General features: G+C 38.0%; 1 protein-coding gene across 2 annotated transcripts; it reads left to right on the top strand.

Moving 5' to 3' along the window:
* The first annotated feature begins 2,167 nt into the window (after positions 1–2,167).
* smox (spermine oxidase) lies at positions 2,168–14,486 on the top strand. 2 transcript variants are annotated; one of them, XR_009273224.1, is made up of 7 exons: positions 2,168–2,392; positions 6,141–6,375; positions 6,485–6,711; positions 7,470–7,643; positions 8,744–9,443; positions 9,936–10,011; positions 11,052–11,189. XR_009273224.1 is itself a non-coding variant. In XM_058790171.1 (7 exons), exons 2-7 carry the CDS (start codon positions 6,168–6,170, stop codon positions 14,096–14,098), a joined length of 1,623 nt encoding a protein of 540 aa, XP_058646154.1. In that variant the 5' UTR covers positions 2,178–2,392; positions 6,141–6,167; the 3' UTR covers positions 14,099–14,486. The 2 variants fall into 2 exon arrangements, 1 of the variants encoding a protein (XP_058646154.1); XM_058790171.1 differs by lacking the exon at positions 9,936–10,011 and adding an exon at positions 13,946–14,486 and having other exon boundaries at positions 2,178–2,392; positions 11,052–11,212.
* Positions 14,487–16,914: the final 2,428 nt, after the last annotated feature.

A 16,914-nucleotide genomic window follows, 5' to 3' on the forward strand; every position in this document is an offset into this window, starting at 1 on the left:
AGACCAAAACTAAGTAAACAGGCAGGAACTAAATACACACGACAATCACAGATAATCAGACACACCTGAACTGAATAAACTACTAAATCACACAGAATAAGGACAGGAACATGACCAAATAAGGAAACAAGAGGCGGGAACACATGACACACATGATAGAGGACTGACTGTTTTTCAAAACAGAGGAATATGACCGGCCTTTAAATTCAAAAAAAGATTATAGTCAACAAGCACCTCTGCTCCACCCGGCACTTCTCACTGTTTTTTTTTTCTTTCTCCCTCCCTGAGTAAACGAAAACAGAACCTTAATTAGACAAAAAAAAAAAAAAAGGCCTTAGATGTAATAACATCCAAAATATAGCTTTGAATGACACAAATTATATTGCTATATAATAAACAGTTCAGAAAACAGGCTGGCATTGGATCTTTGTAACTATATCACAAGTATTTTTTTTTTTTTTTCCAATTCCCAAATGGAACGCTTAATCCTCAGTGTTTTCATTTTAATGAGTTGTGCTTTGGCAACCATTCATGCATGGGTTTTAACTAGTTTTACATCTCAGGAACGTACTGACCACTGCTAATCCTCTTGTGATTTTTTTTTTAATTTATTTTTTTAACTAAAGCCTGTAGAATGCAGGCCTTTAATCACATGGCATTGGAATATACCAGGCCTTTATTAAATTAGGTTTCCTAATTTAAGCTTTCTTTAATAGCAAATAGTCATATGAATTGAGGGAAAACATGATGTGGAGCAGACTACACAGTGTAAAAATGATTAGATAAATGCATAAACCAACGCACCCAGAACTAAATCACTATCAAGTTTTATTTGCATTTCTAAGATAAATTATCTATTTAGGATTAATCATATCAGAACATGAACAGTACAGACGTGACAAAGTGAGTAACCAACAACGTGCCACAACAAGGACACCGTGTTCTATTGAACCTATAAAAATGGAAGTTGTGAATCTGCTGAACTGGGTTTATATTAGAACAACTAACAAGAGATGAGAGCTAGAAAAAAAAAATGTAATGCATGTCTGATGGGATTAATCATTTTAAAGATACACATTAAAATCAGATTGCCACTTGATTAAATTAGTCTCAAAGGTTGCATTTAATCTTCGTAAGTGAGTAAAAAGTACATCTTTTACCCAATAGCAATGCTGTGTTATGGTGTTCTGTGAATTACATAACAGCAGTTGGATCAGAAATAATCTTTAGGCAAATTAAAGATCAAAAATCTCCCCACATGTAGGCTATTGAAACATGCAAGAAACCAAAACAGCAGAACCTCACTTTTAGTGAATTTCCTTTTGCTTTGTAGGCCATCAATCACTGAGTATTGTTATAAATGAGTTTATATCATTTTTATAATAAATAAATGTTGGTACACTCTTAAAAATACTGGGTTAAATACAACCCAGAGCTGGGTAAAATATGGATGAACCCAGCGATTGGGTTGTTTTTACCTAGCGGTTGGGTTACTGCATTTAACATTTAAACATTTAACCCAACTGTTGGTTGAAAACAACCCAGCATGTGTTCTGTCCAATATTTACCCAGCACTGGGTTGTATTTAACCCAGCTTTTTGTAGTGTATAAATAGTGATATAACCAAAGTAAAAAAATAAATAAAATAAAATAAATCCTTGCACCTTGAAAAAACGTTAAATTCAAGGTAAAAAAAAAAAAAAATATATATATATATATATATATATATATATATATATAAAGCTATAAAGTTATGAATATCAATATCTGTTATTTTTTTTTATTTTTTTTTATTTTTTGCTATTAGCTTCACAAAAAAATACTGAAATTAACAAACCAAAAACATAGTAGATATCTATTCATTTCTATGAATTGCATTTGTTTAAATCCTGAATAAAGAGCGTCTTGTCATTAATTAACTAATCTGTTAAGCAATATGCTATGTATGTAGGTTACATGCAGCATAGCCTATTGCTATAACGACTTGAACGTAATTAAGTGTGTGTAAGCACTTAATTTGAAATGTTGATTGATACATTCATTCAACCATGCATTTATTTGTTTGTTTGCTTAAGGATAGGCGTTCACCGTAATCTAACAAGACTGAACAAAACAAGCTACTCTCTCATTACTACGAGAGGAGTGGGCTTTGGTTTAGTTCAAACGCCCCTGTGACAAACAGTGAGTCACACCAAGACTCGCTCGAGCGCCGGTGTTGGTTTCGTCGCGGTACGTCACGGTTCCTCATATTTATTCAGCGAGGAGGCAGCGGCATCGACTAAACTGGCTGCTTCTGGTTTCAAGACACATAAATACAAAGCGAGACGCTGCCTGCGAATATACAAAGAACAGAGGACCGCTCTCCGCTTTACGCTGAAGACGACAAAGTCAGGTAAAGGCCATACTAGACTGATGCATACTAAAAGATGATTTGTATGTGTTTTTACTGCTACAGTAGCCTACTGCGCGTTTTATTGATGTGGGTTAACGGAGAAACGGCGAATCCAAACACAATCGTAAACAAAACTGACTCGCAGGACTGATCAGTGTTTTCATCTCGGACAGAAGGTGTTTCTCTGTCTTTTCCCCCCCCCCCGTTATTTTTCTCGAAAGCAAAGTGCATTGTCTGTTACAATTCAGTTTTCATTGAGGTGCTTCTAATAATGCGTTGACACATAAATTATGACTTAAATGTTCAGTCACATGGAAAAGGTACAGTAAAAGGTGATTGTTGATTTCATGAAAAGGATATTTGGTAATTATTATTATTATTATTTTTTTTTTTTGTCGCTGGAGGCCACTCGCCGGTGACAGCATGTAGTTACGTGGCAGCGCTGATTCCACTGAACGCACTTTGTGCTGCTACTTTATCAGCAGCCAAACTTCGCTTGTCTCAACTCAAATGACCCAGTGCTTCGGGTTTTTATGCACACAGTTACTTTTTAAAATATTTGGATTTTAAAATGAGCATAATGCTAATAATAGGCTAATATAGATTAATTTGTATAGATTAAATCCTTTCCTGTAGTTACAAGATTGTATCCCACCAGGAAAAAGATTCCTCTGTCGGCTTCGTGAAGGTTATCTTCTCCAAATAGACAGTTCCTGTCCTGTTTTATCTCCTGTATTTGGACTGTAGGTTTTAAATATGGGTCTGTATAACAGTTCCAAGTCTGCTTTTAAAAGAGAACACTCTGATAATATGAGAAGGATTGAGGGGAAAACTGCACAGTGCTCATATGCATCCTTTGTCCTACAATTTATTTTGAGTTGGGGGGTGTGTGTGTCCCAAAGCCCACCCTTAATCTGTGTCAAGTGAGGTGGCGGGACCTTGTGTTGTTATTATCCTGCTATAAGGATAACACTCAATATTAAAGCCTTAGTGATGTAAGAGTAATGCTATTTGAGGTTGCTCAAATAGGAGAATTTCAAAATACACGAGTTGCTTCTCTTTTTATGTTAAGCAATGTCTCTGGATCTGTCTCATTTCATTTTGTGCCAGTTCTGCAAGATTTGCTGTTGTTTTGAAAACTTTTGCGTTTTCTTGTGTTCTTGTTTTTTGTGTGTCCCTGTTGGTAGAAAAGGGGCAAAATGTCCTCAACATCAAAACTTATAGTTGATGCTAACTGGGAACCTAAGTGTTTGTTAAAAAAAGTTTGAAAGGCAGCCTTATATGGGTCATCTAATGTAGGATCAGTGGACTGACTGGAACAATGGAAACCATCCCTTATATACAAACTACATCTTATTTTCCATTATGGCTTCATCCTAACTTCACAAGATGTGACCTTCTGCTTCTACCTTGAAACCAGATGTACCACAAGGCAAGGACTTTTTCATGCATACAGTGTTTCGTACACAAACCCTCTCAACCATAACCACTGTGTTGAGAAAAGGCGAATGACTGTAGTTATGTTTTATTCAGCACAGCTGTTTGTAATGCCTTCAGCAACTTCTGATGTGCTCCATGATCTAGAAGAGCACACTGGTTATATCAGAGATGTGGGTCTGTTAAACATTGCACATACACTCTGGTTCACCGCAAACTGCACGAGATTGGAAAGGTGGGGTTAGGACCTGCAGATGCAGTTGAGTTTATCCAGGCCTTTCCATTTCAGGACCCCATCAAAGAACCTCTCCACCTCACTGTAGAGTTTCCTTTCTATAGGAGTTTCTGGTCGTGAGTCACCGATAAATGCCTCAATGCTTCTCTCAGTTCAACAGGAGGTCAATGCAGATCAGTGAAACAACACACATTCAAAAGTTTAGTTTGCTAAAGGGACCCATTAGACAAGCATTAATTCAAGAATCAGGCACTTATCATACTATCACTGCTGGCACTAACCAAAGAGCTGCTTTAGTAGCAGCTTCCTCTGCTTAAGTTAAAAATGTCAAAATTGGTCTAAGCATTAATGTTATCTTTTTCAGAATCTTCACCCTGTAATTTTGCAAAGTTCTTCTATGGTTGTTTTTCTAGCTATAGGCCACACATAGAGATTTCTAGTATGCTTCATGCTTCCAGCAGTTCAGTGTAACAAAATATTATGTGTTTACCTAATCCTTATTACATACATATTACTTCACATTATAGTTAAGGTTTTATGTTTTGCTATTTTGCCCTGACACTGGTTGTTTTTGCATGGTGAATTGATTTTCTTTGTAAAATGGTGTTCAGCAAGTCAATTTAACAAATCTAAAGTTTTTAGTTCAGCCATATTACAAATCTGCTGATGTGTGGCTAAATTCAGTTGAAGTCACAACCCATTCATGCCTTAGCAGATACAATGTAGCCACCAAGCTAGCTCCTTGTAGTATTTATAATAAATGTTCTGATTGTCACTGTGCATCAGAAAAGCCGCAGGCAGCCCTTCCTGTCCTCTCCACAGTCTGATAACAAACTGTGTTAATGAATTTGGCCTGTGCAGACTCCCAACAGGAGGTTATTGTGGTTTGTACTTAGAGCATAGTAGCCACAACCTCATTCATTTAAATCATATTCATTCACAGTTGTCCATCTCTTCCTCATTGCATGTGTGTGGCTATGCCTACGGGGTACAATAACAATGTTGACAGATACAGAGTGTGTGCATAAAGAAGAGAACATTGTCCTTTCACTTTGATGAAAGGAAAAATGATGTTTAGTCCACCATAATAACATCCTGTATCCATAACAATGTTCCACTTTCAGGTCCTTGATAAACTTTTTACGAGGTCTGTCCAACATCAGGTGCATCTTTTCCTTGTGGCTGTCACACATAAGCTGGTGCGTTTATGTGAAAACCTTCCCTGAAAAGGCTCAATGGAAATGTGAAGAGCACATTAATTTCCTTGTGGCTGTCACAGTGCAATTATTTTCACAGCTACACACAGACCTTTTCCATTCGCTAGTGTAATGGACTCTGAATAATGACATTTTACATTCTCCATTATGTTGTTGCAAGTCTGTTGCCCTGTTCCACGCTGATACTCATTTTAAAGCCCCGTTCACACCAAGAAAAATAACTATAAAGATAACTAAAAAGATAACTATATTAGCGTCCACACCAGTGGATATCATCAGTTTATTCTCAGCGCAGTCTCGTCAACCTCTTTAAATTCTTGAGCTTGTGACAGCAGGATTGATTATGATGATTGGCTGTCAATATTTTTATCATTCATCGGCTGGAAAAAAATCATTCTGAAAGTGATTCCAACAATATAGTTTCTCTGTGCCTTTATCGTTATAGTTGTGGTGTGGACTCTCTTCTTTAATATTGAGAACGATGTTTAGAACCATATCTTTATCGTTATCATCCTTGGTGTGAACGGACCTTAAGCCTTTACCCATCTGAGGACACAAATTCACACTTCACTGGCCTTTATTCTTGTTCAGCACTGCAGTGGTGATATAAACACTCTCAACATGAGGTTGGAGATAAGAAACCTTATTTTGATATTGGTGTTATTTAAGGTTATGGTTTGAAAAAGGACTGTGTTGCAGTCATTCCTACGAACCACATGGTGAAAGATGTAAAGTATAAAATGTTCTGTATCTTTGATGTGTTCTTTTCCTCCTTTCTGTGAATAATCTCTATTATTTGTCTTGCTGGAGGGCTTGGTGTTTACTCTTAATAGCTTCTCCCCATCTCACCCTTCCCCAGATTCCCTAGAAGAAGAGTTTGGACGGCATGCAAAGTTGTGAAATATCTTCAGACAGCACTGATGATCCTCTTAGTAGTGCCTTACACAGACATCGACAACCGCGAATAGTAGTAATTGGCGCGGGCTTGGCCGGCCTTGCCGCCACCAAAACCCTTTTGGAGAACGGCTTCACCAATGTCACGGTGCTAGAAGCCTCAGACCGTATCGGAGGCAGAGTGCAAAGCATTCAGCACGGTGAGACAACTGTCTTCTCATGATTGCATCCTTTTTATTACTTCATCCTTAACCTTTTTGGATCAAAAAACGTGTCTTTTCAAGGTGCCTCACCTCCTTTTCTCTACAGGTAAAACCACTTTGGAACTTGGAGCAACCTGGATCCATGGGGCAAATGGGAACCCTATCTACCACCTGGCTGAGGACAACGGGCTGCTGGAGCACACCACAGAGGAGGAGAGGAGTGTGGGCCGCATCAGCCTCTATGCCAAGAATGGTGTGGCCCACTACCAGACCAACAACGGCAAGCGGATCCCAAAAGATCTGGTGGAGGAGTTCAGTGACCTGTACAATGAGGTGATAGATGAGTGTCTGATTTAGCTGGAAGCTTTTGGTGTAGCCTCTTGTGGATTATAAGCCTTGAATAAATTAATGCAGTACAGCCGTGTTTTCACCTGGTTAAGAAGTGTTTTGGTGATCCAATCATGAAAGTTCAGCCAAGATGCATTTCTGTTTCCATCTGTATTAGTCAGCTAACTTGAAGAGCAGGCGGAGCTTCACTGCAGTTAGGATCCCCTTAAAGATAGCGTTTCCACTACAAATGTGATGTGATCAAATGCATTTTTGACTACGTCCATGTGTGGTTTCCATAAAAATCTTAATGCCAGGTGGAAACATGGCCTATGCCATTTGTATTCCCAGTTGGAAATTCTGTTGGATGGGCTTTGTTCATTAATGGCCTCACTCTACCTGAACCAGTCCAGAGAATCTCAGCAGTTTTGTACAGTAGCTTAATATACCCTTTCAACATTTTGTTCGTTAACTATAACTGCTTCTAATTGTTAATGTGCTTCTTTCTGCTGAACAAACTCTTGGGAGTATTTTTTTTGTCAGAGAAAGCATTTTTCACTTCAAGCTGCCAGCTGCCAGAGTAAAAGTCATGTGTTTTGTGGTTGTTGCCTCATCCTGAGCTGCTGTTCTCAGAGTGAGCCTTTCTCCCTTCTACCTCAGTAACTAACGCGATTAAACTCTTGTTTGTGGTAAGGATAGCTTCATGATCTGATGACTCTATGATTTCTCTCTCTTAACCTTGTTGAACAACCTCCTTTTTGCAGGTGTACGAGCTGACTCAGGAGTTCTTCCAGAATGGAAAGCCTGTGGGAGCCGAGAGTCAAAACAGTGTTGGGATCTTCACACGAGATGTGGTGCGCAAGAAGATCATGCTCGATCCCTATGACTCAGAAAGCACCAAGAAACTCAAGTTATCTATGCTACAACAGTACCTCAAGGTGGGCAGGGCTCTAATGTTTTAGAGAGATTTTTCATAAGCAAATCATGGTTTGTTTAGCCACAGAATAGTTAAAAATCAAGATATATCTCTATAGACCTGATTTTGAAATTATAGGTGTGACATCATGTTTGTCATCTCCGTAACAAGCCACAACAATAACAGAGGAAATAACAGAGTTCCTGTCGTGAGCAGATTTACTGCAGCTCTATGACAACATGTGTCCTCACATTTGTAAGACAACAGTGACGTCAAACTCACTGCCATATATGCTTCCCACTTTGTTGCAACTGAGTTTCTCTTGCGAAATACAAAACTGTAGACTTCCGTCCACAGAGGTGTGGATTCAAAACATACTACTGTTTTAATCATTTCCCACACTTTGACCTAGACTCACAATGGGCTTGTATTTACAATTAATGGAATAATTCAACCTCTTTATAAACGTCACACAGTACTGTTTGTCACTCAGGCTATTCACAGAAATTCTACTAGTAATGAAAGCTCTGGATTACTGAGGTAAAAGTAGGACAGACATTGAATGTCATCCTGTAATGCTAGAGGTTATGGGAGGAAGGGGCAGGACCATAAAAAGCATGCCTGCTAGACTGCCTGTGTTTGTTTACAGCAGTATAGTTAGGAACTGTAACCTTAGAGTAAATGGTGTATTTAGCAGAGTTCAAGCATTTACTGTGTGAAAAGGATGTGAAAAGAACAGTAAATGAAGGTTTGCAAGGCTATTCATGAATGGTCACATTATCAGATTTTCACAACAAAACCCGTCCAATTGCTACTCAAAATTAGCCCTATCATGTTTTGAGTGGGGTCCCCCGGTAAAAATCGCGTTCCGGGGGGGTAAAATAAAGAGAGGGTTTTTTTGGTGAGGTTCCCCTGGTAAAATTCACATTTTAGGGGCTAAATATAACATTATTGAGGTTGCTTAAACCCACAGCAACAGTGTTAAAGTAGCCCAATGTGGCCAGACTTGGCAACACTGGACTCAGTAGACTTCAGTTTTAATGACAAGAAGCACCATAACAGCAAGATGCTAGTAGGTTTATGCACAATTTCTTCTTTTCTTAACATCTTTTTTTGCCTCAGGTGGAGAGCTGTGAAAGCAGTTCCCCCAGCATGGATGAAGTGTCTCTAAGTGAGTTTGGTGAGTGGACCGAGATTCCTGGCGCTCACCATGTCATCCCCGCTGGTTTCATTAAAGTTGTTGAGATCCTGGCTCAGGACATTCTAAATCGTGTCCTCCTCCTCAGCAAGCCTGTCCGCCGTATCCACTGGAACTGCAGCTCCCATGATACAGAGGAAATTGTAGACCAGGCTGACCATAACCAGGACCAACGACCCAGCCCTTCTCCAGTCTGTGTGGAGTGTGAAGACGGCGAGTGTCTGCTGGCAGACCATGTGATCGTAACGGCCTCTCTTGGGGTCCTGAAGAAGGCTCACGAGACTTTCTTCTCCCCAGGACTGCCACTAGACAAGGCACAGGCCATCCAGAAATTGGGCATTAGTACTACCGACAAGATCTTTCTGGAGTTTGCAGAGCCCTTCTGGAGCCCCGAGTGCAACAGCATTCAGTTTGTGTGGGAGGACGAGGCACAACTGGAAAGCCAAGCATACCCAGAAGAGCTGTGGTACCGAAAGATCTGCAGCTTTGATGTGCTGTATCCGCCCGAGCGCTATGGCCATATGCTGAGTGGCTGGATCTGCGGAGAAGAGGCCCTGCGCATGGAAAGGTGTGACGACGAGACTGTGGCGGAGATATGCACTGAACTACTGCGTCAGTTTACAGGTCAACACATGCGCAAGTGTGACACTGCAATTATTTTAATGTAATTATACAAGTGTCCAAAATACCATGCAAGATTCTTGCCATTTTGGTAAAATCCTGTTTAAACTGAACTATAATCAGGTTGTGACAAAAAAAACAAAAAACAAAAAAAAACACCTCTTTTAAAGATAGGGTAGGTGATTTGGTTCAAAAACATTTTTTGTTATGCTGGCTGAAAGTCTCTTCACATCCCAATAGCAAGCACTAAGTTAAGTGGTCTAAATGTATTTAAATGTATTTATATTGTCTGTGGAAGGCGTATGACCATAAAATGTTCGTCCAATCAAAATGTTCGGTCCAAATATTATGATAGGCTGTCCTGTCAAAATATGCATTTGCATACCTCTGCGCACCCTGTTTGCGCAGACATGATACGTCATCAGTGCGTTCCAGCGAGAATGAAAGGCGCTAGTATTGTAATATTATGGGCTTTGTACTGTAATGTTTTCTCAGCGGTGAATGAGACATGAGGTAATCTGACAGCACTGCATTCAACCCTCAACCATCGACATCTCTCATCATGTCGCAGGTTAGTCTCCGGTCTGCCCGAGCGCTTTCATGTGTTTTTGAGGAGGCGTGGCTTTGCAAAGTGATTATGCAGGGAGGGTGTGGATCTTGCTTTCAAAGCTAGCTTGCCATCGTTAGCCTTTCCGAAATCGCCTACCCTACCTTTAATTCTCATTATTGTATTTCTTTGAATTGCAGTTTCCCAATGCCACTAAGACATAATTTAAGACACAGTATTGTTGACAGTTTTTGGCATTTGTCATTAGCAAAAAGAGCATTGTTAATGCTTCATTTGCATAATAATTTTAGCTTCTCAGTACTATTCCCTGATTCATGTAATCCCCCATTTTGACCCTCTTAGCTGCATTTACACAACAATCAAGGTAGATAATTTTCTGCTGACAGGAGATTTGTGAGGGGTTCAGGAATTGAATGCAATCAAGTTTGTCAGCCAAACAAGGAGTTTGTTTTGTCACATACACATTTAACTGGTTATATTAATGCTGTCTGATTGTCATGCTTTTAAGTTATATTTCTCTGTGACAAGAAGGCATATGTACCTGTTAAATCAGGGAAGAAAAAGGACCTCTGACAAGGTCAGGCCTCTAGTGTAAACGTACAGACAATGGCTCTAAAGTTTCCAGGGTTGTGTGAAATATTGCACAATAAACAACTCTGGTTTCTCTTCCACTGTAACCCTTTCATGACAGAACACGTGTCAGATATAAGGGTCCATGCACACATTCTCTGTAGGTGATGCCAACTGGCATGCCTCTTAACTAGGTCAGTCTGTTTTAATCCAGATCCACAGCAGGTTCCCCTCCTATCTGCCCCAGTCCTATATACAGTAATTAGTGTGCTGAAATTGGATTTGGTCACACCTTGCCACTGATAATTGAAAGGTACCCTAATTTCTGTCATTATTTGACAGTAGATTTAAGATTAACTTCCCTTGTCCAACACGTGTCCACCTTACCCACACCACCAAAACAAATATTTTAATCAACTGGTAGTGTTTGGCAAATAGTCAACTTATTTTCATATGTTTGATGTTTCTAACAGGAAACCAGAATATTCCAAAACCAAGGCGTATCCTGCGCTCCTCGTGGGGCAGTAATCCCTATATCCGGGGTTCTTACTCCTTCACTCGAGTGGGCTCCAGCGGCAGAGATGTGGAGAAGTTAGCTGAGCCCCTGCCTTATATTAAGAACACTAAGGCTCCGGTAGGTTGAAATTCTAATTATTAGTGGTATAATTATTATATTATTAAAGCAAAATAATTGGCATTCGTTTTTAACATAAATTAGGTATCAGAATTTATGCAGTATCGTTTTTGGAACAGCAAAGTATATTTAACTATTGCTGTTCTTTATAGGTGCATGTTTACGTAGTCATAGATGCAAACTGCTCACCTTTCGGTAAAAACTCACCTTTTTGAGATCAAAATAGGTCACCTATATAGGATTCGTGCAGATCAGATGAGAAAGTTCAATTCTATACCCGCTTATAGTCTCTCTTTTAAAACGCTCCTGTGTATTTTTGTGTGCGTTCTCTGGTTTTGAATTACAAAACCGCACGTTTATTTACAACATGCTTTTGCAGTGATGAGTATTGTAGCTGTTGAAAGAAATGGCCAGTCAGAGGTGTTTTCTGTAGGTTTGTCAGAATCCGCTCTGAGCTCATTTTTGTTTTCGCAAGTAGAGTTCTACACGCTCGCAGATCTACCTATTAGAACAGGAGAGAAAAGCATACACACGGTGTAAATAAGAGATTGATTGTGTAGTTAGTCATTGATTATATCATTGAGTTTTCATGTGATAAAGCTCAGTCAGTTGCACTATTAGAGGAGCCCTTTGCTCGGTTTCTCTACATAATCCATTGACAATTTGAAGAAAAGTTTAGTTTGACTAATAGGACCGAACATCGTTTCAGGAGTGGCAAACGCGAGTGTAAAAAATGATGCGCATGAATCCACTAAATTGTTCCGCCAGTCATTGCTATGATTGACAGTGATAACTAGCAACGGACAGAACGGACTATCTGACAAACCGATGTCAAAAATTGACCTGTGCATTAAGTGATGCAGAGTAACATAACTACAGCAGTAACAAGTCTGTGTTGGCTGAATATATTAAGGATAGTTAAAGATAACTTTTTTAATGAATGAATGAATGAATGCATGAATGAATATTTCAAAATATTTAATGCATTATTATTTAATTATACTAGCTATACTATTTAAGTACAGTACTAAAATTTATAATAGTAATTTTATAATAAATCCAAAAGCAAGAAGTGAAAACTAGGGAGTGAAAATGGCAAATGAGATAATGAGTGATCCTCTGCTGCCATCTACTGGATATTATGGTAAATTCATGTAATTGTCATCTTAAAAGTCTTTGTTTTCCTCCATTTTTCACCCATGATGAGTTTGCATCCCTGGTAGTGGGCAAATGATGATTTTTGTTTTCCATTAACTTATCTGCCAATTAAACCAAAAACAGCAGGGGCCTGTACCATGATGGTAGTTGAACAAATTCAGAGTTACATGATTGGTTTCGAATTGACAAAACCAAACCACTCCAATACGGCTTTGTTGGGTACCATGATGCTGATCATCAACTTTTTTTGTCAACTCAGGCTTTGATCCTGAGTTTGTGGAGCACTGGTGGTGAACAGCCAATCACATGCCTTGCAATGCAGAGCAATTGTGATTCACTTCTTGCGAGAGAGCCAATGAGATCCAAAACTCTTTTGCTAAAGGTTATGAGAATGAAGAATATAAGGAATTTAAACAAACTAACTCTGAAGAAAGTACTTCTCCATGAAAGAGGACAAATAAAATAAATAATCTTGCTCTATCAGTGCAGTCACAAGTGAAACTTGTGAAGTTAGTTTATATAGCTGGTAGCATATAGCGAGAGACTTGATGTAAGGTCACATGTAGTTAATTTTAAAGCATTATCTATTGGTTCTACAGCTTATTTATATTACATATGATATGTATATATTAATATTCATTTAAAATAAATGCTTTATAATAATTGTTAAACTATTACTAATTATTACTGTTTGCTTGTAATTGATTAATAAAAAATATTATATATATATATATATATATATATATATATATAAAATATTTATATGAATCATATAATAGTAATTATCTAAAAGTAATTATCATTAAAGCCAGACCTTTTTTATTTTTATTTGGAGGAAGAGAAACTGTGGAAGTGACATTTTGCATCAGATTGGTCCAATTTCAGTTTTAGATCTCTAACCCAGAACATAACCTAACCCGGAGCAGGTTAGCTGTGGAGTGTAAGTTACCATGGCAATGAATGCCGCTAAAAGCCAAGCCACTTTTATGGTACCTAAAACCCAGGATTGGTGCAAACTAAACTGAAACTTACCTGGCTAGCCAGCAAATCTGGCTTCATGGTACAGGCCCCAGGTGTTCTTCCACAGCATTATACTTGTTTCTGATTATTTTAATCAAAGACCTTTGAATCCTGTTTAGAACCACTTAAATGGCTTTTTCACCTCATGTCATTGTTCAGATTTCCCACGACTGCTCTAAAGTCAGGCTGGAGTCTTGCTTGCATGATGTTTTTTTTAAATGTGTCATGTTGAGCTGTGCAGCACTGAGACTGAAATTTGAGTCAGATGAGAAGGTTGAGTTGTATAAAGGCCAGACAAACACACACACACACACACACACACAAACAAACACAAACACACTCTCTGGCCAATTACGGGTCTGAAAGGAACAGTCTGACCCCACAGAGCACACTGCACAAAAAGAACAAGAGGCTTGAGACTGTTAAATCACTTTTCTATAGCAGAAAGATAGAGACTCATGCTTAAAATAGCTTACTGGGCCCCAGGGCAGTAATGTTGTAGAGCATGTTTGTTCAAGCTAACTTTTTGTTGTTCTTCTCTTTTCTTCTCCAAAGCCTCTTCAGGTATTGTTTGCTGGGGAGGCCACCCATAGAAAATACTATTCCACTACCCATGGTGCTTTGTTGTCAGGGCAGAGGGAGGCCAACCGTTTGATCGAGCTGTACCAGTATTCCTTCGGTGCAGAAACCACAAAGCCTAACATTTAAAATAAAGCGCAACAAAAACAAGAACCACTTACTAGTGACAAAAACAATTGTGTTATGTGCGATCTGTATTTCAAATGATAAAATTATGTATGAAAACCAAGTAGGGGCATTAAACTAATAACAATAAATCCTCTTTATACTGTACTTAGATTAGCACTCTGTAGATTTTACTTGAGATGTACTGTACAAGGCTGCCATGTGGCGCTATCTCTGGTCCTTATTTTTTTCTTATTATTTTTAATCCATGTTATTATGTTTCTATAATTTAACAATTTTTGTAAGTGCCTTCTGTATTTAATGTTGTCTTTAAAAATTAAACAACAAAAAAGACTTAATATGAATAAAGTGTATGTTAATGTGAATAAAAATGTGTTTTCTTTCCTTCCAATTTTGTTTCTGCTTATTATTCTAATGATTTATTTATTTTTTATTTTTTTGTGTATATTCTTCTATTACAAAAGTACATATCTTTGAAACATTGATTGAACTATCTTACCAGGTTTCCACGATTTAGGCCTTTTTTGTGTTTTTGTGGGTGTAGTAACTACAGATATTTAAAAAATTTTTTTACACCGTTTTGGTTGTGTACGACTAAAATTGCTGACTCTTAGGGCTGTGCTCTATTTTAAAAACAGCATCAAGTCACAAAATAAGTAAATTTGGAGCGACCACAAGAGGGCAGTGTTGACCTGGAAAATTAAGATTTTTAAATCTTACTGACACAATACGAGACAAATATAACATAACATCATCCTACTGGGTTTAAATAAAAAAATAAAAGGTGAAAATTGTAGGCAAAAGACGTTCAGACTTTGCCACTCGAAAATCTATTGGATAAAAAATAAGGGAGATTACATATGAGAGGTGCTGACTTTCCAAAAGCCATAGATGAAGATTTGAAAATATAAATAAATAAATATCCACACTCCAATTCGCTTGGTGGCAGTACTGTATTGATTATTAAGTGGGTAAAGTGAATGTATGTTGTAAATTAATTGATGCACTTTCATATTAGAGGAAGGTGGATTGTAAAGTTCAGAGTATTTTAATGATGTTTGTTTCTGCTTGATACGATTTCTTTTCTTTTCTTTTTAATGCAAGTTTAATACGATTTCCTGATCAGATGATCAATGATGGCCCAACCACCCCTAGTGGTCAGGAGCATTAAATTGTGTGTAAATGCAGAGCTAAGATATTTATTATTATTATTACTACTACTACTACTACTACTAGCTAGTTAGTTAGTTAGTTAGTTAGTAGAAATGGTGTTCATAGCAATAGTTTTATTTTTTTATTGTTTATTCTTAGAAGTAATTTCAGTCTTCTGTCTGCTCTTTGAGTTCAATATGAGTTGAATGCCACCAGTGATTCTGAGCTTTATGTATTGACTGCCATCTTCTGGTCGGGAAGAAAATCACTAGATGGATCTTGTTTAATTATTTGTGTTCCATTCTTATCGACATCTCCCAGAAGAGTTTTCCTAACTTTTCAGTGTATACCCTTCTTGTCTTCTATATTTGTAAAATATTAGAGGCATGATGATTACAAAAAACAAATATACACTGCGCATGCACACGTTTAAATTATATTTAAAAAGGAGATTGCTGCTTACCATCTTTTGGTTAGATGAGAGGGTCATGACCACACTGAGACAAGAATGGCGGTTTCAATCGTTTTTACTACATTAAGCCTTAAAGGAAAACGCCACCGGTTTTCCATATTCTGATATGTTCTTCCCTGCGAAGTGCTCTTCCGCCATACATTATAGTTATCATTTTTTATCCGCTTAGAAAATCGCCACGTTTTATTTTGTGTCACCATACTTACTCGTGTAACTACTCATGTAACCATCTTTAAATAGGGAAAACATGGAAGTGTTTGGTGGCTTCTAAATTCATCCCTGTTTGGATCCCAAGGAATGAATGGTGCTAAGCTAAACGCTAACATAGTTGCGCCGTGCGCTAGAGCGATTAAGTGCAAGCACTGAGACGGGAGAGGTACGTATCAACTCGACTAAGTTGAGGGAAGAACATATTAGAATATGGAAAAACGGTGGCGTTTTCCTTTAAATTTGTCGCGTGACAAGGTGTGTGAACTAACACACCTTTAACAGAGGCTAATTAACTGTCACGTTGAGCCAGTGGGCGGAGCAATTTGCCGACGTCGTTTCTCATCACGTGATAAATGGCTGTAAACATTGTAAATGTATTCGTCACTTAGGACCAGAGATGGGGGCAAGTCACACATGTTCAAGTCTTAAGCAAGTCTCAAGTCCCTACCATCAAGTCTCAAGCAAGTCTCAAGTCACAGTACAAACAAATCAAGCAAGTCAAGTCAAGTCAGTGGCTCACCTCAAGCAAGTCAAGTCGAGTCCTGATAAGGGTCAAGTCAAGTCAAGTCACAGTATCAAACAGGAACAAATATATTTTTGCCACACGACCTTATTCATTTTTCCTCAGAAATTAACTTTTTTAATTATACATTTTAAATAATAATGTTTTAAATATAACATTTTGAAAATAGGCAAAATACTACTTTGTATACTGATAAGTCTGTAATTGAGAAAATATTGATAAAAATACAAGATAAAAATATGTATCTCATATTTATGTTATATTGAGTTTGACCATCCTAGGAGATGATTTTGCACTAAATATCTCCAGTGAAGCCTGGGATTCAGTCTCGGAGCACGCTAAAGAATTTCAGTGTGTAACAAAACATGCTATTCAATTTAAAATAATATGTTGACTACAAATCACCCCTTATATCAGAAATAAAATGGACCCAAATTTTTCATCGGATATAGACACCCAAAC

Source organism: Onychostoma macrolepis, chromosome 01 (genome assembly GCF_012432095.1).
Source record: "Onychostoma macrolepis isolate SWU-2019 chromosome 01, ASM1243209v1, whole genome shotgun sequence".
Classification (NCBI taxonomy): domain Eukaryota; kingdom Metazoa; phylum Chordata; class Actinopteri; order Cypriniformes; family Cyprinidae; genus Onychostoma; species Onychostoma macrolepis.